Raw genomic sequence first — 27,998 nt, 5'->3', positions numbered from 1 at the left:
ACATGGTTTAATCACACGCAACAATGACTTAGCATAATCAGATGGCATAAAATGCATTTCACTGGCACGTTTACAGTCCCGCCGGACTTTATAGTTTTCCTGTAGTCACAACAACAGTTCAGATGGCACGTTTTCATCACATGACGTCATCTGCTGGCAAATTTAACAATGAATCGGTTATGCATGTACTATATGTCATGAAAACACCACTAAAACACCATATACACCTAGCCTTGATTTACTGTAGCATGGGCTAAAGAAAAACACATTCAAACATCTTTGTTATTTTTAAGGTCATCTAAAGTTCTTCCTCCTCTCTCCCTCTGTGTGTGTGACGTCCAGGTGAAGACCTTGACAGAGGAGGCCACTAACAGGAAAGCCTTTATAGACTCTGAAGAGGAGGCTGAGCGTAGCCACTAAAGAGAAGAGTCAGTATGAGACGACCTGTCAGGATCTCAAGGAGGGCCTGGACAAGAAGGTAGCAGCACTATCAGTTCAGGCTCACCATTCTAATAGTGTGTGTGACGTCCAGGTACACAGCAGTGGTAATATTGCTGTTGCTTACACACAGGCTGGGATCGTTATATTTTGACTTGGTAAAAAATAACAACATCAAGCTATTTGATAAGGTGGATTTTATACAATTCTCCTTCCCATCGACAAGCTGGGAGAAGTACACTAACAGAGGTGGAGATTGACTCCACAACGCCTTCTTATAGCGTCCTTTCCAAAGCCATGTATTATGATATAATCTCCCTGGGTTGTCATGTATAGGAACAGCATGAATGGAAATCTGATATCATTCTCTCTCCCTCCTTGTAGGAGCAGTGTGTGGAGGCCCTGCAGGCCCGTGTGAGGGCCAGTGAGCGGGCCCAGGCTGAGCTGGAGCAGACAGCCTCCCGTCAGATGGAGGGTCTGGCCCAGCAGAGCACCGTGGCCCTGGAGGCCCTGCACAGACGACTGGGCCTGGCCCACACACAGCTGGAGCAGCTACAATCCTTCACTAAGGTACTGGACTGGGGACAGGGCACGGGTTAGAGGGCAGAGGTCAAATGTACTGGGGCAGACACAGCACAGCACAGGGGTCGGTGGTCACTGTCAAAGACATGGATATACCAGGGTCGTGTTCAGTCGGGCACACTGTAGATTTAAAATAAAATAAAAATAACCGGCTCCCTCCGCGTTTCAGTCAGTTTTATTCCGTTTGGTGCCTAATGAACAGGACCCAGTTTGACAATCCCGGTCTGAGATTAGCCTAGTGCATCCTAATATAACCGTATTAGGGTTGTGATATGCCAGTCAGACGAGGGACTGCTAATTAGCCTTGCTGCCATGGCATGTTCTCTTCACACAAAGACCTAATAACCATTGTAATATGACGTCTCTTATTCTAAATTCATTAACATAATTGCCTCTGAATCAGTCTTTAATCCGACCATCAAATTGAGTCATGACATTGGGTGATGTGAGGGCTGAGTGCTTAGTCTGTGCCAGTGGAGGGCATAATGGGGGGTAAAGGCCCTGCCAGTGTGTGTCTGCCCAGTGGGATTGGAGGCCAGGTCTGGCCTGGTCCCAGTTCTAATCCAACTGCCATTCTAGTGGTGTGTCTGCCAGGGCTTGATAAAGAACCTGTCAATCACACCGTCGCCGTGACACCCGCCCATCAGCTCTGACTGCAGTGTTGAGGGGGAGGGGCTTGAGAGAGACCGCGATGTTATCCCCTCCCTCAGAACTAGTCCAGGAGACAACATGGATACCATTGTGGTCATCACCAGCTCTTTGTTCTCCCTCAAGACATTTGTTTCACTGGTCAAAATAAACTGAGCAAACTGTTGTCAGGAAGTTTTTAATAATAGGTTCCCCATCTTTCTCTGTCTCTTTCTCTCTCTCTCCCTCCCTACCTTCCTTTCCTGCCCTCTTCTCTACCCCCACTCCCTCTTTTCTCCCCTAACAACATCATACTGTATCCTATCTTTACCACTGAGCCCTTTCCTTCCTTGTTCCCAGAACACTAGGGCTGAGTTGTCTGAATGTCTGGGCCACTGTTGTTGAGCATTCACATCATTCAAATCATTCCCATCATTTTATGTTTCCTGATAAGAACAGGAGGCCTTTTGATTGGCTGACCTGCCATCCAGAGGAGATTTACTGCTGTCATGTATTGATCAGTGTCGAGGGCTTCTGTGGCCTTCTTCTGTTGTGTACTCTGTTTGGTTGGACCCCGGGCTCCTCTACACCTCTCTACCAGCCTCAGGCCATGTTCCACCTCTGTTGATGTGCTAAACACTAAACAGTGGCCCTGGACTGGCTGCCTACACTCACCGGCTTAGGCTCAGACACAAAGCTGGACACCAGATTTGGGTTCAAATACTATTTCAATTATTTCAAGTACTTTCACATACTTTAGAAGTAAGTATTCAGCAATGTTTGATTTGAAAATACAAGTAGTTGAATATTGGAATGTATTTGGAAGTATACTTGGAAAGTATTGGTACTGAACACAGTTAAACAGAACAGTAATAGTCTATATCAGTATATATCTATGAAGGTGGCATGTTCACACTAGAGATATCTGAATTCACTCAACCACATATTGTGGTCTACTGTCCTTTACAATCCCTGTCTGTGTGTTTTCAAATGGCCATTTTCTCAGTCAGTCCTTCCAGACAGTTGTTGTGAGAGTGTGGTCTTGTGAGAGTGATCTAAACGAATGGGGGTAGTTATTAGAGAAGGACAGTGTTTCCCTGCTCAGTTAATCTCCATCTCCATGTTGTAAGCCTCTGCTGTCTAAATTGGCCCTCTGGCTATGGTGATTGTGATACTAGGTTTGTCAGGGTAAGAGCTGTGTGCGACTGACTCGACCTGCACACACACACACACACACACACACACACACACACACACACACACACACACACACACACACACACATTAGTGTGAGATACAATTGGTCTCACTTTCATATATACACACTACTTCTCTCTCTCTTTCATTCTTTCTCTCTCCCTGGGCTCAAAATGAGTGATGAATTCACCCCTTAATCTCTTTCCGGATTATTCCACACATTCAGGGTTTGGGTCAATTGATTGTAACCCTTGACTAGCATCAGTAAATATCTATTAGGGCTGTAAATAAAAGAATAGGATCTCTGTCAGTTTCTTAATGAGCAGTGTATTCCTCCAGGACACAGAAGAAGTCTCAGCACACTTAAAGAGACCAAACCCAGTTTGGTCTATCAGGAAAATGAAGATAGCTGTGGTATATCAGACCGTATACCACGGGTATGACAAAACATTTATTTTTACTGCTCTAATTACGTTGGTAGCCAGTTTATAATAGCAATAATGCACCTCAGGGTTTGTGGTATATGGCCAATATAGCACGGCTAAGGGCTGTGTAAGAACAGCCCTTAGCCGTGATACAGTTGAAGTCAGAAGTTTACATACACCTTAGCCAAATACATTTAAACTCAGTTTTTCACAATTCCTGACATTTAATCCTAGTTAAAATGTCCTGCCTTAGGTCAGTTAGGATCACCACTTTATTTTAAGAATGTGAAATGTCAGAATGATTTATTTCAGCTTTTATTTCTTTCATCACATTCCCAGTGGGTCAGAAGTTTACATACACTCAATTAGTATTTGGTAGCATTGCCTTTAAATTGTTTAACTTGGGTCAAACGTTTCAGGTAGCCTTCCACAAGCTTCCCAAAATAAGTTGGGTGAATTTTGGCCCATTCCTCCTGACAGAGCTGTTGTAACTGAGTCGGGTTTGTAGGCCTCCTTGCTCACACACGCTTTTTTAGTTCTCCCCACAAATTTACTATAGGATTGGAGGTCAGGGCTTTGTGAAGGCCACTCAAATACCTTGACTTTTCTGTCCTTAAGCCACTTTGCCACAACTTTGGAAGTATGCTTGGGGTCATTGTCCATTGGAAGACCCATTTGCGACCAAGCTTTAACTTCCTGACTGATGTCTTGAGATGTTGCTTCAATATATCCACATAATTGTCCTACCTCATGATGCCATCTATTTTGTGAAGTGCACCAGTCCCTCCTGCAGCAAAGCAACCCCACAACATGATGCTGCCACCCCCGTGCTTCACGGTTGGGATGGTGTTCTTCGGCTTGCAAGCCTCCCCTTTTGCCTCCAAACATAATGATGGTCATTATGGCCAAACAGTTATATTTTTGTTTCATCAGACCAGAGGACATTTCTCCAAAAAGTATGATCTTTGTCCCCATGTGCAGTTGCAAACCGCAGTCTGGCATTTTTATGGCGGTTTTGGAGCAGTGGCTTCTTCCTTGCTGAGCGGCCTTTCAGGTTATGTCGATATAGGACTGGTTTTACTGTGGATACAGATACTTTTGTATCTGTTTCCTCCAACATCTTCACAAGGTCCTTTGCTGTTCTGGGATTGATTTGCACTTCTCGCACCAAAGTACGTTCATCTCTAGGAGACAGAACACGTCTCCTTCCTGAGCATTATGATGGCTGTGTGGTCCCATGGTGTTTATACTCACGTACGATTGTTTGAAACAAATGAATGTGGTACCTTCAGGCGTTTGGAAATTGCTCCCAAGGATGAACCAGACTTGTGGAGGTCTACAATTTTTTTTCTTAGGTCTTGGCTGACTTCTTTAGATTTTCCCATGATGTCAAGCAAAGAGGCACTGAGTTTGAAGGTAGGCCTTGAAATACATCCACAGGTACACCTCTAATTGACTGAAATTATTTAAATTAGCCTATCAGAAGCTTCTAAAGCCATGACATCATTTTCTGGAATTTTCCAAGCTGTTTAAAGGCACAGTCAACTTAGTGTATGTAAACTTCTGACCAACTGGAATTGTGATACAGTGAATTATAAGTGAAATAATCTGTCTGTAAACAATAGTTGGAAAAATGACTTGTCATGCACAAAGTAGATGTCCTAACCAACGTGCCAAAACTATAGTTTGTTTAACAAGAAATTTGTGGAGCGGTTGAAAAACGAGTTTTAATGACTCCAACTTCCGACTTCAACTGTATATTGGCCATTTATCACACACCCCCCCGTGGCCATATACCACACCCCCTCGTGGCCGTATACCACACCCCCTCGTGGCCGTATACCACACCCCCTCGTGGCCATATACCACACCCCCTCGTGGCCATATACCACACCCCCTCGTGCCTTATTGCCTAATAATATATTGATTCGGGGTAGAATAGACACCTCAGCTTAAGTATAAATACTTTATAGAATGTACAGAGAAACCCTACAGAATATCCTAGTCTGTTTAGTCATATTATTTTGGTTTTTAGAATTTATATTTGATTTAATTCACTAATAGTCCATCTAATACCATACCTCGGCTGCGTCCACGATCTGTCTGTCAACGATAACTCTCCCCACCAACTCTCAGAGCTCTCCCTTATGAAATCTAGCAGAGCCTCAGCAAAGTACTTCTGATCCTCCCGTGTGAAATAAACTAAAGCAATGGAGATGTCTACTGTATGTCTGTTTATGATTAGCTTGGGTTATGTACACAGAATGTGGGGAGGTGTACGTGTGTGTGTGTGTGTGTGTGTGTGTGTGTGTGTGTGTGTGTGTGTGTGTGTGTGTGTGTGTGTGTACGTGTGTGTGTGTGTGTGTGTACGTGTGTGTGTGTGTGTGTGTACGTGTACGTGTGCGTGTGTGTGTGTGTACGTGTACATGTGTGTGTGTGTGTGTGTGTGTGTGTGTGTGTGTGTGTGTGTGTGTGTGTCTGTTTCTGTATGTGTGCAGTTTTCCTTGTGTGTGTGTGTTTGGGAATGTTTTTTGTGTGTGTGCTTGAGAAGCAGTCTCGTGCTACCTAGCCCATCTCTCGGGTGACTGTCCATTCCAAGGTCAGCTTTTCAGGCGAGCTTACAGAGGAATGATACAGAAGATTATTGCATCGATCAATAAGCTCAAAATGAAGCAAAGGGGAGTTTTGGGTTATTGACTTTCTCATGTACAGTGGCAGCTTTGACATTTAATTGTCTCGCTCTCTTTGTATTTAGAGCCAACTGCCATTTAGTGCATTCAGGCCTCTGAGGTGCCCGAAGACCAATGAGGTTTCACACACACACACTCTCGGGCACCATTTTAAATGCACCTCATTGCTCAATTATTTACACTGTTATGCCGTTGTATTGGCTTGTTGTATGGTGAGCCCATTCAAAAGCAAATAAATAAAAGGTAGCATCTTTCCCATGCGTGATTCGGTCCGCGTCAATTCTGAGGAGATTTGTCGGAGAAAAAACCTATTGTTGATATCCAAGATGCGTAGATACCCTCGGTGTCCGTCATCACGGCGCCATTCAATCAGTCGGATAACTCGGAAACCCTCTCAGGTACTAAACTTCTATATTGCTGCTGACGCCCTCGGCTCCTGTCTTGATAGGTTTCATTTATTCATCATTTATACAGGTGTAGGGTCTTAATTTGATCACCCTGTTGCAGGGGAACTTTCCAACAATGCAGGAAATGTTGAACTTGTGGTGTATTTAAAGTTTAAAAAGGCTTCTGAAGTCTGTAATTTCTGCTTTTTCCTTACGAAAAAATGTATAAACCCCTACAAAAATGTCCATGAATTATAATACACATAATAATTCACATTTCCTGTTGCTGCAAGACTTTTTTTTCCCTGCTGTAGAAAACTGGCTCAAATTTAGATCCTACATCTGTATCCGTCTCTCTCGCTTTCTCTAGTTTCATCACCCTTCCTTTATTTTCCTCCTCTCAGGCTCTGGCAAGCGAAACTCTCCACGAGGTGCAGGACGCCAAATCGCAGCTGAGGAAGAACAGGAAGAGGGCAGAGAAGAAGAAGGCAGTAGGGGCCGGAGGGCTGTCCAAGCAGTCCATGGTCAAGGCCCAGTCCATTGCTGCATCCATCCTCAACATGACCGAGATGGACCTGGCTGAAATGCTGGACACCGATGAGGTACAGGTTCATGAATCCATAAAATAATCACTGCAGGATGGACGTAATATCTGACCCTGTATCAGCTGTTTAGAGACATATTCTACCAACTTCACAATGACCCAGTGGGAACAGATACATGTATAGGAAAACATGGAAAGACAGTTGACTTGTATTGAAGTCCCAGTTTAAGTCAGATGAATCTAACTGACGCTTGGCCTCTGTGGCGGTTCAGTCTCATGTAACAGAGTGCTATGGTAAATGTAGCTATATGACCTTTCTAGTCGTTGACTGGATAAGTATGGGTGAGTAGGCATACATGGACACTTAGGGAGGTGATACAGTGCATTCGGAAAGTATTCAGACCCCTTGACCTTTTCCACATTTTGTTATATTACAGCCTTATTCTAAAATGGATGAAATAAAACATTTTCCTCATCGCTCTACACTAGAGGTCGACCGATTATGATTTTTCAACGCCGCTACCGATTATTGGAGGCCCAAAAAAAAGCCGCTACCGATTATTGGAGGACCAAAAAAAGGCGATACCGATTAATCGGTCGATTTTAAATAAAATAAACATGTATTTATTTATTTGTAGTAATGACAATTACAACAATACTGAATGAACACTTTTATTTTAACTTAATATAATACATCAATAAAATCAATTTAGCCTCAAATAAATAATGAAACATGTTCAATTTGGTTTAAATAATGCAAAAACAAAGTGTTAGAGAAGAAAGTAAAAGTGCAATATGTGCCATGTAAGAAAGCTAACGTTTAAGTTCCTTGCTCAGAACATGAGAACATATGAAAGCTGGTGGTTCCTTTTAACATGAGTCTTCAATATTCCCAGGTAAGAAGTTTTAGGTTGTAGTTATTATAGAAATTCTAGGACTTTTTCTCTCTATACCATTTGTATTTCATATACCTTTGACTATTGGATCTTCTTATAGGCACTTTAGTATTGCCAGTGTAACAGTATAGCTTCCGTCTCTCTCCTCGCCCCTACCTGGGCTCGAACCAGGGACACATCGACAACAGCCACCCATCGAAGCATCGTTACCCATCGCTCCACAAAAGCCGCGGCCCTTGCAGAGCAAGGGGAACAACTACATCAGAGCGAGTGACGTCACCGATTGAAACGCTATTAGCACGCACCCCACTAACTAGCTAGCCATTTCACATCGGTTACACCAGCCTAATCTCGGGAGTTGATAGGCTTGAAGTCATACACAGCTCAATGCTTGAAGCATTGCGAAGAGCTGCTGGCAAACGCAGTAAAGTGCTGTTTGAATGAATGCTTATGAACCTGCTGCTGCTGCCTACCACCACTCAGTCAGACTGCTCTATCAAATCATAGACTTAATTATAACACTATTTAAATTTCCCTCGTTTCCCTAGTTAAAAGAAATTCATGTTAGCAGGCAACATTAACTAAATATGCAGGTTTAAAAATCTATACTTGTGTATTGATTTTAAGAAAGGCGTTGATGTTTATGGCTAGGTACACATTGGTGCAACGACAGTGCTTTTTTCGCGAATGCGCTTGTTAAATCACCCGTTTGGCGAAGTAGGCTATGATTCAATGATAAATTAACAGGCACCACATCAATTATATGCAACGCAGGACACCCCTGATGAACTAGTAATATCTAGTTAACTACCATGTAGTTAACTACCATGTGTAGTTAACTAGTGATTATGTTAAGATTGATTGTTTTTTATAAGATACGTTTAATGCTAGCTAGCACCTTACCTTGGCTCCTTGCTGCACTCCCATAACAGATAGTCAGCCTGCCATGCAGTCTCCTCGTGGAGTGCAATGTAATCGGCCATGATCGGTGTCCAAAAATGCCGATTACCGATTGTTATGAAAACTTGAAATCGGCCCTAATTAATCGGCCAGTCCGATTAATCGGTCGACCTCCTCTATTGTGTGTACCCCATAATGACAAAGCAAAAACATTTTCAGAAATGTTTGCAAATGTATTAAATATTAAAAATATCACATTTACATAAGTATTCAGACCCTTTGCTCAGTACTTTGTTGAAGCACCTTTGGCAGCGATTACAGCCTTGAGTCTTCTTGGGTATGATGCTACAAGCTTGGCACACCTGTATTTGGCAAGTTTCACCCATTTTTCTCTGCAGATCCTCTCAAGCTCTGTCAGGTTGGACGGGGAGCGTTGCTGCACAGCTTTTTTCAGGTCTCTGCAGAGATGTTCGATCGGGTTCAAGTCCGGGCTCTGGCTGGACAGCTCAAGGACATTCAGAGACTTGTCCCGAAGCCACTTCTGCGTTGTCTTGGCTGTGTGCTTAGGGTTGTCCTGTTGGAAGGTGAACCTTCGCCCCAGTCTGAGGTCATGAGTGCTCTGGAGCAGGTTTTCATCAAGGATCTCTCTGTACTTTGCTCCATTCATATGTCCCTACCGACTAGTCTCCCAGTCCCTGCCGCTGAAAAACATCCCCACAGCATGATGCTGCCACCACCATGCTACACCGTAGGGATGGTGCCAGGTTTCCTCCAGACGTTTTGCTTGGCATTCAGGCCAAAGAGTTCAATCTTAGTTTCATCAGACCAGAGAATCTTGATTCTCATGGTCGAGAGTCTTTAGGTGCCTTTTGGCAAACTCCAAGCAGGCTGTCATGTGCCTTTTCACCTCCCTAAATGCATATAGGGGAAACACTAGGTTTATGTATAGGAAGACAATTATAGAAAACATGGCTACGTACATTACAGAATGGAACCAGGCTAGGATACAACTATCTCTTATTCAAGAGAAGAAAAAAATGCCACAATATTGAAAATCTCACACTCTTACTCACTATAAAAGTTATTTGGCTCACGGCTTTTCTTGTTCAAGAAGGACCCTTTCTTTCATGACAACAAGCTCTAACTACAGTACGTCCCCACTTCCTCCCCATAGATCACTCCTTCTCTCGCTCTTCTCCCTTGTCGTCAATTAACCGACACAGCGTAACAATCAACTTCCTGTCTTCATCACAGGATGTGAGAGTGTATGCCAGCCAGGAATCAGGCACCACCTACCCTGGAATTTAAGGGCCTAAATACGTTTGAAGAAATGTTCCAACTTATCAGAACTTAATGACCGTGAAGTGTGTGTGAGGTGAGCGTTGCTCCGGGTGTGTGTTAATGGCGGCTAATGGCATTCCGCCCGGTCAACGGCGTGTGTGTGTCTGTTGGTGTTAATTGCTCGTCCGTGGATCACGGCGCTGTCGGGTGCTCAGGGACCCACTGGAGAACGGGTAAGTGGTCTGTCACAGGAAGGGTGTGTGTGTGCGGTTATGTGTGTGTATGTGGGTGTTGGGAGCGGAGAGGAGAGGAGCCAGTCACGGTGTATTGCTAATTGAAAATCCCCCAGGAACCATGGAAGGAAAAGAGGGGAACAGTAATTGTGTGTCTGTGTAGATCTACATGCAACTGGAAGTTACCAGGAAACCAGACGTGTTTCCTGGTAACCCACCATCCCCATCCATCTAGGGGAGCCAGGGAGGCCCACCATCCCCATCCATCTAGGGGAGCCAGGGAGGCCCACCATCCCCATCCGTCTAGGGGAGCCAGGGAGGCCCACCATCCCCATCCGTCTAGGGGAGCCAGGGAGGCCCACCATCCCCATCCGTCTAGGGGAGCCAGGGAGGCCCACCATCCCCATCCGTCTAGGGGAGCCAGGGAGGCCCACCATCTCCATCCGTCTAGGGGAGCCAGGGAGGCCCACCATCCCCATCCGTCTAGGGGAGCCAGGGAGGCCCACCATCCCCATCCGTCTAGGGGAGCCAGGGAGGCCCACCATCCCCATCCGTTTAGGGGAGCCAGGGAGGCCCACCATCCCCATCCGTCTAGGGGAGCCAGGGAGGCCCACCATCCCCATCCGTTTAGGGGAGCCAGGGAGGCCCACCATCCCCATCCGTCTAGGGGAGCCAGGGAGGCCCACCATCCCCATCCGTCTAGGGGAGCCAGGGAGGCCCACCATCCCCATCCGTCTAGGGGAGCCAGGGAGGCCCACCATCCCCATCCGTCTAGGGGAGCCAGGGAGGCCCACCATCCCCATCCGTCTAGGGGAGCCAGGGAGGCCCACCATCCCCATCCGTTTAGGGGAGCCAGGGAGGCCCACCATCCCCATCCGTCTAGGGGAGCCAGGGAGGCCCACCATCCCCATCCGTCTAGGGGAGCCAGGGAGGGTTAAAAGCCTTGCAGGGTTCTGTTAACTGGGACAAGGTGTATATACATAGGGAACTGGCACTGGTGTATGTATGCATACTAGAGGGTTCATTAGCAGTAACAAGGTTGCACTATCTGCACGCTGCTGATGGTGTCTCTTTAATAAAGACTGACCCTGAGTGGCGCAGCGGTCTAAGGCATCGCAGTGCTGAGGCGCCACTACAGCCTGGGGTCACCCATAAGGAGGTCCACAATTGTCCCAGGGCCGTTCGGGTTAGGGGAGGGTTTGGCAAGGGGCTTTTCTTGGCTCATCACGCTCTAGTGTCTCGTTCTTTTCTCTTGTTTTTCATGAAAGCTTCATTTTCTGCCTTTATTTTTGTATCTGCGTTGAGGTGAAATTGCCTTAAATTTAGTGATTTTCTGGTTGTACAGAGAAGAGTCGTCCTGTGAGGCTCAGTTGGTAGAGCATGGCCAAATGGTTGTGTGTTGATTCCCGCTGGGACCACCCATACTTAAATTGTATGCACGCATGACTGTAAGTTGCTTTGGATAAAAGCCTCTGCTAAATAACATATACTATTATTTGTTCATCTTTGGTGGTTGTTGTGTGTGTCTCTGCAGGAGGAGGTTGATGTGGCAGCAGACAGCAGGAGAGACCAGCAGTGGCTGGACCAGGTCATGAAGATCCTCCAACAAGAGGTCTGGTTTTAAGTCTGGTAGTGTTTTTAGTATTATCCACAGTAGTTATGATCAGTAGTGGAGGGTAAACGCACCTTTTTAGGGTATGAAGAGTGTTACTTTACTCACCCCGAACGGCGATCAGAGTTTACCCACCAATTTGATTTACCACCACATCACTGGTAGTGATAGTTCAGCCATTGTGGACAAATGTTTGTCTAAATCAAGAATGAACTAGTTACTATAGACAGAAGAAAACACTGAGGATAGCAGAGTGTGAGTTGTGTACGAACACTTGTCTGTGTGTATGTGCTGTCAGTTCTGTGTGATCCGGTTCAGATTGAGTGTGTGTGTCCGTGTCCATGTCAATTCGCGCTGCAGGCACTCATGCGTCGCCTCCTCACCACGACACACACCGGCTCTTCCTCTGACCTTTTCACCTCCCCTCACAGACACACACTGGCTCTACTCAATCCATGTTTTTCCCCTCCAGCCGGACAGCTATCAGGCCCCCATTCCACCACTGTCCTCCTGCATTCCTCCCCTTCCTTTCTCTCTCGCTCTCTCGCTTTCTTTCGCACTCTCTCTCTCTCTCCCCCCATCTCTTTATCCCCCCCATGTTTTTCTCACTCTCGCTCTCTCTGGCTCAGACCCCAAGGCAGCTTGTTAGTGGGGAACTAAATATTGATTTGGCGTTGCTGTCGATGCCGGGAGAATGAGCGAGCGTCCACCAGAGACGGTCCACCGGCAGGCTGCTATCGACGTTTTCTGCGGGCAGAGGAGAGAGAGAGGGAGGAGAGGGGGATGACAAAGCTGAGACTAGCCCCCGGGTCCCGGAGGGGGCCACAGACACTGCCGTGGTGACCCCCCCCCCCCTCTATCTCGCTCTCTTTTTTTTCTATCCCTCGCTCTCTCACGCCAGACTTTTTCTATCCATCCCCTTTCAAGTCTTTTTTTTGTGCTATCTCTCTCTATCTCTTGTGCTATTTTTCTCTCTCTCTCTCTCTTGCTCTCTCTCTCTCTCTCTCTCTCTGGCTTAATAAACTCACAGTAACTCTAGAGGGACAAGGCTCTCTCTCTCACAAACACACACACATCAAGGGGAGTTTGTTGGCAGGTGAGATTTTACACCAGTAGTAGAAAAAGGAAGTCGACTGTGACTGTGCTTAGTTGTGCTAGTGGTGTGTACTGTACTCTACAGTATATGTCTCTGTCTCTGTATATCTCTGTCTCTGTGTCTCTCTCGGCTTCTCTATCTCTGTGTCTCTGTGTCTCTCTATCTCTGTTTCTGTGTCCCTGTCTCTCTGTCTGTTTCTGTCTCTCTGTCTGTTTCTGTGTCTCTGTTTGTCTGTGTGTCTGTCTCTGTGTGTCTGGTTGTGTCTCTGTGGCTCTTTGTCTCTGTGCCTCTGTTTCTGTCTCTGTGTCTCTGTGTCTGTCTCTATCTCTATCTATGTGTCTGTGTTTCTGTCTTTGTGTCTCTGTTTCTGTGTGTATGTCTCTTTGTCTCTATATATGTCTCTGTGTCTGTGCATGTGTGTCTTTGTTTCTGTGTGTCTGTCTGTCTGTGTGACTGCAGGTGCATGTCATTTCCGTAAGGTGGAGACAGACAGTGGAGACCACAGGCAGTTGTTCCTTGTCAGTGTGCATCCTATCTTCACACACTGACACGTTGTATTTAGAGGACTAAGAAGACATACTAGATACAGTTGAAGTCGGAAGTTTACATACACTTAGGTTTGAGTCATTAAAACTCATTTTCCAACCACTCCACACATTTCTTGTTAACAAACTATAGTTTTGGCAAGTCGGTTAGGACAGCTACTTTGTGTATGACACAAGTAATTTTTCCAACAATTGTTAACAGACAGATTATTTCACTTATAATTCACTGTATCACAATTCCAGTGGGTCAGAAGTTTACATACACTAAGTTGACTGTGCCTTTAAACAGCTTGGAAAATTCCAGAACATGATGTCATGGCTTTAGAAGCTTCTGATAGGCTAATTGACATCATTTGAGTCAATTGGAGTTGTACCTGTGGATGTATTTCAAGGCCTACCTTCAAACTCAGTGCCTCTTTGCTTGACATCATGGGAAAATCTAAAGAAGTCAGCCAAGACCTCAGAAAACAATTGTAGACCTCCACAAGTCTGGTTCATCCTTGGGAGCAATTTCCAAACGCCTGAAGGTACCACGTTCATCTGTACAAACAATAGTATGCAAGTATAAATGCCATGGGACCACGCAGCCGTCATACCGCTCAGGAAGGAGACGCGTTCTGTCTCCTAGAGATGAACGTACTTTGGTGCGAAAAGTGCAAATCAATCCCAGAACAACAGCAAAGGACCTTGTGAAGATGCTGGAGGAAACAGGTACAAAAGTATCTATATCCACAGTGAAACCAGTCCTATATCAACATTACCTGAAAGGCCGCTCAGCAAGGAAGAAGCCACTGCTCCAAAACTGCCATAAAAAAGCCAGACTACGGTTTGCAACTGCACATGGGGACAAAGATCGTACTTTTTGGAGAAATGTCCTCTGGTCTGATGAAACAAAAATAGAACTGTTTGGCCTTAATAACCATTGTTATGTTTGGAGGAAAAGAGGGAGGCTTGCAAGCCGAAGAACACCATCCCAACCGTGAAGTACGGGGGTGGCAGCATCATGTTGTGGGGGTGCTTTGCTGCAGAAATGGCTTAAGGACAACAAAGTCAAGGCCATCCCAAAGCCCTGACCTCATCCTATAGAAAATGTGTGAGCAGAACTTAAAAGGTGTGTGCGAGCAAGGAGGCACAGGACACTACAGGACTCAGTTACACCAGCTCTGTCAGGAGGAATGGGCCAAAATTCACACAACTTATTGTGGGAAGCTTGTGGAAGGCTACCCGAAACGTTTGACCCAAGTTAAACAATTTAAAGGCAATGTAACCAAATACTAGTTGAGTGTATGTAAACGTCTGACCCACTGGGAATGTGATGAAAGAAATAAAAACTGAAATAAATCATTCTCTCTACTATTATTCTGACAGTTCACATTCTTAAAATAAAGTGGTGATCCTAACTGACCTAAGACAGGGAATTTTTACTAGGATTAAATGTCAGGAATTGTGAAAAACTGAGTTTAAATGTATTTGGCTAAGGTGCATGTAAACTTCCAATTTAACTGTACATCAATAGAAATGACAATATTCTAGAAAGCAGGCAGCACTAGTCTCCACAGTACCACTGTTCTGTCTTCCTGTCATCCATTTGAGTTGCTCAGTGAGCAGGAGAATGTGAAACAGTGAACACTATGGCCTGTCTGTCACCCTGCTGCCTGTGGCAGTCGCACTAATAACAAGGCTTCCTTAACAGGGATATGATCTTCCCTGTTCATCTACACTGCCCTGTCACCGCAGTTAAAAAGAAGAGACAGAAATAGACAGAGAGAGAGAAAGAGGGCAGGAGAGAGAGATCCTTAGCTGGCTGGCTGGCTGTCACTTGGTGGTTGGGTGTGTCTGTTTGTATCTCTGTGTGCGTGCGTGCGTGTGTGTCTGTGTGTGTCCTGACTCCTTCTGCAGCAGCCCAGTCCTGTCACTGTCAGGCCCTAATGGAGCTGCCTGTGGGACAGCACTTTATTATCTCAGTGGCACTGTCAATAGCAGAACCATCAGTCACTGGGCTGTCCGTCTGTCTGCTGTGTCTGGCTCTGGGCCACAGCCACCACCACCCACCGCCCCGCCAGGCTCACTGTCACTGTCAACACCACACCAGCAAAGCCACACGTCAACATAACAAGGACAGAGGCCCTGACACAGTGGCTAGTTTACTGTGTGTGTGTGTGTGTGTGTGTGTGTGTGTGTGTGTGTGTGTGTGTGTGTGTGTGTGTGTGTGTGTGTGTGTGTGTGTGTGTGTGTGTGTGTGTGTGTGACAGAGAGTGAGAAATTGATTGAAGAGGTGTGTGTGTGTGTTTTGAGTTTGGAACTATTGTATTTTCAGTGTTGGTGTGATAGATGTAGTGTGTATGGGTGATGGTATTTGAACACTGTGAATACTTTAATAAGACCTCTCTACTGGTAATGTGTTCATGTGAATACTTTAATAAGACCACTCTCTACTGGTAGTGTGTTCATGTGAATACTTTAATAAGACCACTAATAAGACCACTCTACTGGTAGTGTGTTCATGTGAATACTTTAATAAGACCACTCTACTGGTAGTGTGTTCATATGACTACTTTAATAAGACCACTACTGGTAGTGTGTTCATGTGAATACTTTAATAAGACCTCTCTACTGGTAGTGTGTTCATGTGAATACTTTAATAAGACCACTCTCTACTGGTAGTGTGTTCATGTGAATACTTTAATAAGACCTCTCTACTGGTAGTGTGTTCATGTGAATACTTTAATAAGACCACTCTCTACTGGTAGTGTGTTCATGTGAATACTTTAATAAGACCACTCTCTACTGGTAGCTACAGTACAAGCACACTTAGTTATTTCTAGGAAAAGTGTTCTGGTTATCTGCACAAGGCTAGATCTTTATTATTTTGTCACCCCTCGCTACTGCCCTACAGTCGTGGCCAAAAGTATTGAGAATTGAGAATTAATTTCCACAAAGTTTGCTGCTTCAGTGTCTTTAGATATTTTTGTATGACGTTACTATGGAATACTGAAGTATAATTACAAGCATTTCGTAAATGTGTCAAAGGCTTTTATTGACAATTACATGAAGTTGATGCAAAGAGTCAATATTTGAAGTGTTGACCCTTCTTTTTCAAGACCTCTGCAATCCGCCCTGGCATGCTGTCAATTAACTTCTGGGCCACATCCTGACTGATGGCGCCCCATTCTTGCATAATCAATGCTTGGAGTTTGTCAGAATTTGTGGGTTTTTGTTTGTCCACCCGCCTCTTGAGGATTGACCACAAGTTCTCAATGGGATTAAGGTCTGGGGAGTTTCCTGGCCATGGACCCAAAATATCGATGTTTTGTTCCCCGAGCCACTTAGTTATCACTTTTGCCTTATGGCAAGGTGCTCCATCATGCTGGAAAAGGCATTGTTTGTCACCAAACTGTTCCTGGATAGTTGGGAGAAGTTGCTCTCGGAGGATGTGTTGGTACCATTCTTTATTCATGGCTGTGTTCTTAGTCAAAATTGTGAGTGTGCCCACTCCCTTGGCTGAGAAGCAACCCCACACATGAATGGTCTCAGGATGCTTTACTGTTGGCATGACACAGGATTGATGGTAGTGCTCACCTTGTCTTCTCCGGACAAGCTTTTTTCCGGATGCCCCAAACAATCGGAAAGGGGATTCATCAGAGAAAACGACTTTACCCCAGTCCTCAGCAGTCCAATCCCTGTACCTTTTGCAGAATATCTGTCTGTCCCTGATGTTTTTCCTGGAGAGAAGTGGCTTCTTTGCTGCCCTTCTTGACACCAAGCCATCTTCCAAAAGTCTTCGCCTCACTGTGTGTGCAGATGCACTCACACCTGCCTGCTGCCATTCCTGAGCAAGCTCTGTACTGGTGGTGCCCCGATCCCGCAGCTGAATCAACTTTAGGAGACGGTCCTGGTGCTTGCTGGACTTTCTTGGGTGCCCTGAAGCCTTCTTCACAACAATTGAACCGCTCTCCTTGAAGTTCTTGATGATCCGATAAATGGTTGATTTAGGTGCAATCTTGTTGGCAGCAATAGTCTTGCCTGTGAAGTCCTTTTTGTGCAAAGCAATAATGACGGCATGTGTTTCCTTGCAGGTAACCATGGTTGACAGAGGAAGAAAAATGATTCCAAGCACCACCCTCCTTTTGAAGCTTCCAGTCTGTTATTCAAACTCAATCAGCATGACAGAGTGATCTCCAGCCTTGTCCTCGTCAACACTCACACCTGTGTTAACGAAAGAATCACTGACATGATGTCAGCTGGTCCTTTTGTGGCAGGGCTGAAATGCAGTGGAAATGTTTTTGGGGGATTCAGTTCATTTGCATGGCAAAGAGGGACTTTGCAATTAATTGCAATTCATCTGATCACTCTTCATAACATTCTGGAGTATATGCAAATTGCCATCATACAAACTGAGGCAGCAGACTTTGTGAAAATTAATATTTGTGTCATTCTTTAAGGAATACCTGGGATAGGATTAAGTAATCCTTCTAACCCTCCCCCCAAAAAAAGATATAGATGTACTATTGTAAAGTGGTTGTTCCACTGGATATCATAAGGTGAATGCACCAATTTGTAAGTTGCTCTGGATAAGAGCGTCTGCTAAATAATGTAAATGTAATTCTCAATACTTTTGGCCACGACTGTACACATCCTCTCACAGACAAATAAAACATTTCATCTCATTTCCTCCTCTCTCCCTCTCTCTCTTTCTTTGCCGCTCTCTCTCTCCCCTCTTTCCCTCTCTCTCTTTCCCCCTCTCTCACTCCCTTTCCTTCTCTCTCCCACACTCTCTCTCACTCCTCTGCTCTCCACCCGGTGGCTTTTAATGGAATAAAGCCCAATATGTCTCAGTAGAACACCATCTTAGGCTCCTACTGTATACATACACACACCTACCCAGCTTCACTGGTGTTCCCCTCCTCTCATAATAATTTACTAGCCAGGGGGCCCCGGACCCACACCAGCCACTACACCCCACCATGAATAACACAGCACTAAGATATAGTGTCTGAAGACGTGCCCTGTGCCACAGGGTGTCTAGCCAATCACCAGCCCAGGGAGAATGGGGTTGAAATGGCCCAGGCCCATATTGATTTAATTGCCTTGGTTTATTTGTGGCACCCTAATTATTGACTGGAGCTGAGTTTAATGGGCCTGGCTTTATGAACACGGGGAAATGAATGCATATATGGTCTTCTGCCTCCAAAATAGCACCCTATCCTCTATTTAGTGCACTACTTTTGGCCACTGCCCTATTGAAAATAGGGAATAGGGTGTGATTTGGGACACGTCTATGGCCTTCAATCTGCAGTTTGTTTGGCCCATAATGAACTGCTCCCCGTCCGTCCCTAGATCCTCTTTCACACTCATTTTAAAGCTACATTCTGGGATTTGAAAAACAACAAAACAGAAGCCCTGTTGAATTGAAATGACCATTGAACAGAGTCCCAGATCACAGACTGTAGCTTTAACCTTCTACTCAACCCTCCTGACAGCCCCCCCCCCCCCCTATTTATTTATTTTTTTGAAAAGTCGTCGGCGCACTGCCCTTTACGATCGCCGATTGGGAGGACGCTCAAGTTTTACTAGAGGGTGGCGGAAGCTGGTGTGATATTGAGTGGTAATATTTACCCTTCAGTACCCTCGGGGGAGGAGTTTGGTTGCTATAGGCACTGCACTGTGTCAACCCAGGGTCCATTAAGAGAATATGAACTTAATATCTTTACTGTACTGTACTCTACATATCTGGGCCTGTATTTCACTACTTTAACTGAGACTCAGCGATATGACGTTGCCACGAGCAGCACCGCAGATATGCAGATGAGTGTGATGCAACACTTTGCTCTCACACAGTGTATCTGAGCATTTTATTTTTTATTGAACCTTTATTTAACTAGTCAAGTCAGTTAAGAGCAAATTCTTTTTTACAATGACAGCCTAGGAACAGTGGGTTTACCGCCTTGTTCAGGGGCAGAACGACAGATTTTTTACTTTGTCAGGTCGGGATTCGATCTAGCAACCTTTCGGTTACTGGCCCAATGCTCTAACCACTAGGCTACCTGCCGCATTTGCATGGGGGCGCTACACATTGCTACAACGTGATAGCTACGGGACCAAAACAGCTGAGAAGTTTAGCCTCGCGTTTCAACACTCCTAGTTGTTGCGGAATTCGACCCGATATTCCTGTTAACTTAGTGCATGGCTGAGTGTACCTGTAAACATTGTTGTTTGTTGAGGCTGTCATTTGACCCAGACTAGTGTCCTGTACAGGGGGTGTACTTGTACATCGAGCTGCCTCCCGCTACAGAAACAGGAGGTAGACTAGCGTCCTGTACAGGGGGTGTACTTGTACATCGAGCTGCCTCCCGCTACAGAAACATGAGATAGACTAGCGTCCTGTACAGGGGGTGTACTTGTACATCGAGCTGCCTACAGAAACAGGAGATAGACTAGTGTCCTGTACAGGGGGTGTACTTGTACATCAAGCTGCCTCACGCTACAGAAACAGGAGATAGACTAGCGTCCTGTACAGGGGGTGTACTTGTACATCAAGCTGCCTCCCGCTACAGAAACAGGAGGTAGACTAGCGTCCTGTACAGGGGGTGTACTTGTACATCAAGCTGCCTCACGCTACAGAAACAGGAGATAGACTAGCGTCCTGTACAGGGGGTGTACTTGTACATCAAGCTGCCTCACGCTACAGAAACAAGAGATAGACTAGCATCCTGTACAGGGGGTGTACTTGTACATCAAGCTGCCTACAGAAACAGGAGATAGACTAGCGTCCTGTACAGGGGGTGTACTTGTACATCAAGCTGCCTCACACTACAGAAAACAGCAGACAGGCTCCTGCTCCTATGAACAGGTCCAGCTCACACAAGCCAAGGCATGTGCAAGGCTACTTACTTACATACTCAACCGAAACCATTGTAACTTTTGAGTCAAGCACCGCCATGCCTAAACAACAATATTACCAACTTCTCAAACGTGTTTGTTTGTTGTCAATGCTGGCATAGTGATGGCGGATAGCATCTGCAATTATTCTGCAGTTGGTAATTATTATGCAGTAATGACAAGGAACAGCGATGAGCTCCAGCTAGTGTTGTTCCTTCAGAAAGAAGTGACTCTAATTAAGCCTTGTTTAATGATTGGGCTAATTTAATCAGCAGTGACTGTGTTGTGTGAAGGGGGGGATTCTCAGACTTTGTACTGTAAATGTGCCAAGGCAGAGATTGTGGGGACAAGGGGCCCTAGGGGAGGTGGGCGACTGGGTTTGTGTGACGAGTAGAGACCAAAGTAGACTATAACCTTCCTCTCTGTGTTTACTGTGATCACAAGCTACATAGTTTATTCAGACAAAGACGCTGTACACTAATAGTTTGGTTTAAGTTGGCCAGTCAAGATTATTCTGGAACTGCATTCATTCATTATTTTCCTCAGTGCTCTACACTGGCCGACTTTGTTGAAGTAGGCACACAAAGGGGAGTTGATGCTGAAAGTGGACATTCTCAAGTGAGTTAGCATATAGCATGGCTGTTGGATAGGGCTTGGGCATCATTGAGTAATGTTATCCTGTTGTGATGGCTCATTGGATAATGTTAGCCTGTTATGATGGCTCATTGGATGATGTTAGCCTGTTATGATGGCTCATTGGATGATGTTAGCCTGTTATGATGGCTCATTGGATAATGTTAGCCTGTTATGATGGCTCATTGAGTAATGTTAGCCTGTTATGATGGCTCATTGAGTAATGTTAGCCTGTTATGATGGCTCATTGAGTAATGTTAGCCTGTTATGATGGCTCATTGAGTAATGTTAGCCTGTTATGATGGCTCATTGGATGATGTTAGCCTGTTATGATGGCTCATTGGATGATGTTAGCCTGTTATGATGGCTCATTGGATAATGTTAGCCTGTTATGATGGCTCATTGAGTAATGTTAGCCTGTTATGATGGCTCATTGAGTAATGTTAGCCTGTTATGATGGCTCATTGAGTAATGTTAGCCTGTTATGATGGCTCATTGAGTAATGTTAGCCTGTTATGATGGCTCATTGAGTAATGTTAGCCTGTTATGATGGCTCATTGGATAATGTTAGCCTGTTATGATGGCTCATTGGATGATGTTAGCCTGTTATGATGGCTCATTGGATGATGTTAGCCTGTTATGATGGCTCATTGGATAATGTTAGCCTGTTATGATGGCTCATTGAGTAATGTTAGCCTGTTATGATGGCTCATTGAGTAATGTTAGCCTGTTATGATGGCTCATTGAGTAATGTTAGCCTGTTATGATGGCTCATTGAGTAATGTTAGCCTGTTATGATGGCTCATTGGATGATGTTAGCCTGTTATGATGGCTCATTGGATGATGTTAGCCTGTTATGATGGCTCATTGGATGATGTTAGCCTGTTATGATGGCTCATTGGATAATGTTAGCCTGTTATGATGGCTCATTGAGTAATGTTAGCCTGTTATGATGGCTCATTGAGTAATGTTAGCCTGTTATGATGGCTCATTGAGTAATGTTAGCCTGTTATGATGGCTCATTGAGTAATGTTAGCCTGTTATGATGGCTCATTGAGTAATGTTAGCCTGTTATGATGGCTCATTGAGTAATGTTAGCCTGTTATGATGGCTCATTGAGTAATGTTAGCCTGTTATGAGGGCTCATTGAGTAATGTTAGCCTGTTATGAGGGCTCATTGAGTAATGTTAGCCTGTTATGAGGGCTCATTGCTGAAGAAAGTCAAACTACTGTGAAACAGCACCATAACAGTCAAGTCATCATGATTTGTGATAGGATTACACACTTCAGTATACTGTAGAGTATGGTATGTTTCTGCCAACAGGTATAAAAGGGTTTCAGCAGCGTTGCAGCATCATTTTGTGTGGATATAACCTTAATGTATTTATACCTGAATTGTGTCTGTGATGATCACCTCATTTCCACTCCTAATGAGTGAAAAACAAAGGCCTGCCGTAGCGTTGCTGAAGCGTTTAATCTGGGTTGTATTTAGGTCAGCTCTAATAACACAGGTTGCACAGACCTGATGATGTTTCCCAACTAAATATCAACTCAAAAATAAGGCAAAGATTTTTAATTACAGTATCTATGGCCCCAAGTGTCCAATTCCCTTTCATATCAGTCTCCCGGGGCCCTAAAGGGGAGAATAGAAAGGAACACGGCAGCGAAAGAGAGAGAGAACCGTAATTACCAAGGAGAAAGAAGGAGAAGAATAGACTTTGGTGATTTTTTTCCTTTTACTCACCTGAGTTTTTTTTCTTCTTTTTTAATCTGCATGTGACATATTCATTATCGGGATAATCAAATGCAGACTTTTTTTAGTAGGTCTTGGGTGCTTTTGTGTGTTGTTTTGTTCCTTGTTGTTTATTCCCCGTTTGATAACTTTGATTTCAAACAAAAGTGAGCAGATCAAAGATCATAAAGTGTTTCCCTGTGATCATGTAAAGTAGCTCCTTCCCTTCCCCGCGGTGGCCTAGATTGGAGGTGTCTTATCGACGCTTTATAAATGACGGTAAAACATATTGTACCAGGAACATATTGTACCATTTCAGTGGTCTATGCAAGGGACTTGGAGAACAAGCATTGCATCTAAAGCATTTTTAAATCAGTCAGTCCATCAATCAGTCAATCACATTTCTAAGAGGTACAGATGCAGGATCTTCATTTGATCACCCTGTTGCAAGAGAACTTTGCTGCAATGCAACAAATACAAAATGTGTTGTTACCGCTCCTTTTTCTCTGTCGTCCCCCTCCCTCTTTCCATTTCTATCTAGACTTCCACACTAACACCATGCATGTCTACCTCTCCTCACACAAATTGGGCCCTCGAAACCTGCTAACCTGTTCCGAGGGAGAACAAAAGGCGTGTGAATGATCGATCGGTTAAGGGAGGTGTTGTGCACGTAATGGCGTCTAACGCACAATGGGAGCCCCGGTGTTGTACCGCGAACGGCTCCCCGCCTCCAGCGGCGCCCCAGGCTGTGGAATAACAGTGTCATTTAATTGGTCTGGTAAAACCACCTTTACGTCGCCCCCTCGGCCACCTTATATTGTCTCTTGTCAGTATCTCAACACACACACACACACACTCAACACACACACACACACTCAACACACACACACTCAACACACACTCAACACACACGCAGACTTTCAACGTGTGCTGGCCCAGTTGATATCTAAAGAAAACTGTAATATATCTGATCTTCCCTGTTTTTGTTTTGCTCCACGTTTTGGTTTGCTTCCTGTCTTTAAGTTTGATTTGGGTTTTATTTTGTTTGCCTCTTCTGGTGGGTGTCTTTTAGGGCCCAGTTGTTGTTGCTAGTTAACAATTTGGTACGTTCCCCGGCAAGAAACCAAAAATTGTCACTCAAACAGAAGTTGGAACTAACAAAGAGTCACTGACAAGGAACAAAACAGATTCTAGGAGGGGCTCTGAAAGACATTCATGGGGGTGTCCACTGAAAAGGTGCTAGCTGCCCAAGGGGCCCGGGGCCCCTGTAAAGCAGCAGTTACATAGTAATGACAGGTCCTAGCGGTCCCTCTGGTGCCATTAGAGAGAGCAGGCAGAGACACGGGTACAATGTGTGTGTCGCTCCAGGGCCTGTGTGTTCACCTGCCCCAGGTAGCAAGCTCTGTGTTTGATCTCACTGTCTGTCACAAATGTAACCCATACAGCTGCTAAAAGAAAACGCTCCGTGCAGAAGTACAGAGGCCCTTTTGCCAAAATACACACAGCATACAAACCAGATAGGTCACCTCTGTGAATAAGGAAGGTTGTGTTTATGTAGACTATGAGTTACACACACTTAAACCAGACTAGACTGAGGTACACTTCTCAATCAGTATGTTTACCTTTATTTAGCCCTATCAATCATGATTAGCATTATGTGGTCCTCTGTACCTCAGTTGGTAGAGCATGGTCCTTGCAACGCCAGAATTCCCGGACCACCCATACATAAAATGTAAACAAGCATGACTGTAAGTCTCTTTGGATAAAAAGCATCTGCTAAATAATATACATAATTATTATTATCATTATCACCCTCTCTGTCTCCTCTCCCATAGCCCTGTGCTGTGGCATCTCTTTATACTATATTTGACTGTGTAGTTGTTTGTTTGCTTAGTTAGTGGCTGTAAGTGTACTGTAGTTAGCTGATTAGAGCAGTGGTGAGGAGCTGAGCTGTGATTGTGTGTGTGTGTGTAGTATTGTCTCTCCAGAGAGGAGCAGAGAGATGTCTCAGCAGTGGTAGAGGAGACTCAGAGGAACAGAGAGATGTCTCAGCAGTGGTAGAGGAGACTCAGAGGAACAGAGAGATGTCTCAGCAGTGGTAGAGGAGACTCAGAGGAACAGAGAGATGTCTCAGCAGTGGTAGAGGAGACTCAGAGGAACAGAGAGGAGTCTCAGCAGTGGTAGAGGAGACTCAGAGGAACAGAGAGGTGTCTCAGCAGTGGTAGAGGAGACTCAGAGGAACAGAGCAAAATAAACATCCTGAATGTGTAACTTCTGTATAATTCCTCCAGTAAGCCACTTCAATTCACTTTCAAGATCTGAGCGTGAAGAGAACCTTTATGCTCCAGTACTTAGTGCTAATCTGGTTTACATATTTTATGAAGATATGTTCTACGATTAAAGCATAAAACAACTTTTTATGAGTTTCAGAGCTAAGCCAGCTTCAGTGCACTACTACTCAAATCTGGCCACAGCGAGACTTTAAAACCCCCCACTACAGGAATGAATAGGTTTCCCAGCGTTTCAGAGCGGATGCTCGGAGTTGATGTGAATATTTATGTGTGATATATCTGCCTTTGATCGCCAGGGCCTGATTTCCATAAAGTCCTTGTGTTGGTTTTGAGAGGCAAGAGGAAAACAAAATTAGCCTGGGCGCAGAGGTTAAGACTGCCCCCCTCTCTTTCTCCCTCGCCTGCAGCAAGGAAACCACACACACATACACAGTGAGAGAAACCCAAACTATTCCTCTCAACTTTAACACTGAGTGCAACTCTCATTAGTCTAGTGTCCTCCTCTCCTTTCGTATACAATACTGAATGTTCACTCAGAGAGCATGCTGACTAGCAGAACACCAGTATCTACATTACAGAACCAAAAGTATGTGGACACCTGCTCGTCCAACATCTCATTCCAAAATCATGGGCATTAATATGGAGTTGGTCCCCCCCTTTTGCTGCTATAACAGCCTCCACTCTTCTTGGAAGGCTTTCCACTAGATGTTGGAACATTGCTGCGGGGACTTGCTTCCATTCAGCCACAAGCGCATTAGTGAGGACATGTGCTGACTTTGGGTGATTAGGCCAATGGGGTTGAGGTCAGGGCTCTGTGCAGGCCAGTCAAGTTCTTCCACACCGATCTCAACAAACCATTTCTGTATGGACCTCGCTTCGTGCACGGGGGCATTGTCATGCTGAAACAGGAAAGGGCTTTCCCCAAACTGTTGCCACAAAGTTGGAAGCACAGAATCGTCTAGAATGTCATTGTATGCTGTAGAGTCAAGATTTCCTTTCACTGGAACTAAGGGGCCCGAACCATGAACAACAGCCCCAGACCATTAATCCTATTATTATTTCCTTGTTGCAAAGGTGGCATCCTATGATGGTGCCACGTTGAAAGTCACAGAGCTCTTCAGTACGGGCCATTTTACTGCCAGTGTTTACCTATGGAGATTGCATGGCTGTGTGCTCGATTTTATACACCAGTCAGCAACAGGTGTAGCTGGAATAGCCAAATCAACTAATTTGAAGGGGTGTCCACATACTTTTTTATATATAGTGTACCTCAGGACATCCTAAAATAACAAAGTGCTCAGCTGTTCCTTTTTCATTATTGCGACGTAATCTGTTTTGAAGAAATGCTTTGTGGAAAACACTAAACATGGACCAACCCCTCTCTCTACTGCCTCTCTCAAGGCCCACCTCTCTCTACTGCCCCTCTCAGGCCCAACCTCTCTCTCTACTGCCCCTCTCAGGCCCAACCTCTCTCTCTACTGCCCCTCTCAGGCCCAACCTCTCTCTCTACTGCCCCTCTCAGACCCAACCTCTCTCTCTACTGCCCCTCTCAAGTCTAACCTCTCTCTACAGCCCCTCTCAGGCCCAACCTCTCTCTCCTCTCTATACTGTACCACAATAACAAAAAAACCTGCCCTCTGAAAAGATGCCAAGTGTCCAAAAGCAGACTTTAACTGTTCTGTGTTTTTTCTGTCTTCTTTCTCTCCCCTCTCCCCTCCCCCTCCACAGATCCCCTCTGCTGCTCTCCTAATGGAGGTGCTGTGTGTGAAGATGAAGGAGAGGAAAGTGCTGACAGAAGCGCTGGCCGCGCTCACAACACCAGTCAGCGAAATCGCCTGACTCCCACTCCGGGGCTGAGGGCTGCGGCTGGGAAAAACTGTCATCCTCTCACTCTCCTCCTCCTCTTCTCTCCCCATCCCTCCTTCGTGCCCAGGACTTTCTTTCTCAGCGGGGGCTGAGTTGGCCAAGTCGACCTGAAGTTGCTCTCTCTCTCTCTCTCTGTGTGTGTGTGTGTGTGTGTGTGTGTGTGTGTGTGTGTGTGTGTGTGTGTGTGTGTGAGCGCGCACGTGTATGAAGTTGCCTCCACGCCGCGCTTCCAGAACCAATATTTACGAGAAAAGCGCTGTCGACTCACTCCGAGCCACTCGCTCACGCAGCGGTCTAGTGCCGTGCCGGGGCCCAGCCTTTGTAAATGAGCCCCCAACATCTGCGTTAGTGGTTAGCGCGCTCCATCTGCGAGACAAGGCCCTTTAGCGTCAGGCTAATTTACAGTACAGAGACAAACGCTCTCTCTCTTTCTCTCCCTACTCCAAACGCCATCCTGAGGTGATGATAACATTATGCTTACGTTTTTACTTCAAGTTAGACATGATTTTATTTTATTTTTATTTTGATATTTTCAGTAATTTATTGTGGATCTCAAGGACCCCAGGGTGCTCGGAGTGGGACCTGACCCAACAGTGCAGACTCAACGAAAGAAAAAGTACACTCTTAAAGTAAGAAGCAGACATACTCTCTCCTCTTAGGATATACTGGACTCAGAGCAAACCCGCCACATGCATTCCATGTCCCATTTAGACCGATTGGATTCCATTGTTCCATTCACGTTTCAGTGACCAAATGCTCTTAACGTGAATGATGTCATAAAATATAAATGTTGTGTGTTTTGTTTGTTATGTCTAGGTATATTCTGAAATGTATTTTATTTCAGAATACTACTAGACATTTGTGTGTTCACTTCATACTGTATTTTGAAACTGAATTTAAATAAAAGTGTGTTGCCAATTGTTTTATTTTTACACTATGGAGTCAAGATTATTGATATGTCACATTAAAGGTGCACTATGCAGAAATATCTCCGCCATTTCCTGGTTGCTAAAACTCTAATAGTTTTCCTAATGTCCGTTTATGTAACAAAATAAGCTAGTATAGTGTAGAGAATCATTGTACCATCTAAACTGCTGTGAAATATATTTTCCATAACCAAAAATATTGTTGTTTCAGGTGTTTAA

At 45.0% G+C, this 27,998-nt stretch overlaps 1 protein-coding gene across 1 annotated transcript; it reads left to right on the top strand.

Annotated features, from left to right (window-relative positions):
• The first annotated feature begins 390 nt into the window (after positions 1–390).
• On the top strand, positions 391–27,841 carry LOC115202284 (centlein). Its single transcript, XM_029766343.1, has 6 exons — positions 391–464; positions 604–629; positions 823–1,008; positions 6,750–6,947; positions 11,734–11,811; positions 26,716–27,841. Exons 3-6 carry the CDS (start codon positions 907–909, stop codon positions 26,824–26,826), a joined length of 489 nt encoding a protein of 162 aa, XP_029622203.1. The 5' UTR covers positions 391–464; positions 604–629; positions 823–906; the 3' UTR covers positions 26,827–27,841.
• Positions 27,842–27,998: the final 157 nt, after the last annotated feature.

This window comes from Salmo trutta, chromosome 11 (assembly GCF_901001165.1).
Source record: "Salmo trutta chromosome 11, fSalTru1.1, whole genome shotgun sequence".
Taxonomy (NCBI): domain Eukaryota; kingdom Metazoa; phylum Chordata; class Actinopteri; order Salmoniformes; family Salmonidae; genus Salmo; species Salmo trutta.
The sequence above is the reverse complement of the archived record's forward strand: the minus strand, read 5'-3'. Positions and strand labels throughout refer to the sequence as shown.

Bases quoted from the DNA above. Each gene is read 5' to 3' on its own strand.
- LOC115202284 (XM_029766343.1), top strand. From the start codon at position 907: ATGGAGGGTCTGGCCCAGCAGAGCACCGTGGCCCTGGAGGCCCTGCAC. The intron at 1,009-6,749 runs GTACTGGACTGG...TCCTCCTCTCAG, and splicing joins AGCTACAATCCTTCACTAAG to GCTCTGGCAAGCGAAACTCT. The intron at 6,948-11,733 runs GTACAGGTTCAT...GTGTCTCTGCAG, and splicing joins AAATGCTGGACACCGATGAG to GAGGAGGTTGATGTGGCAGC.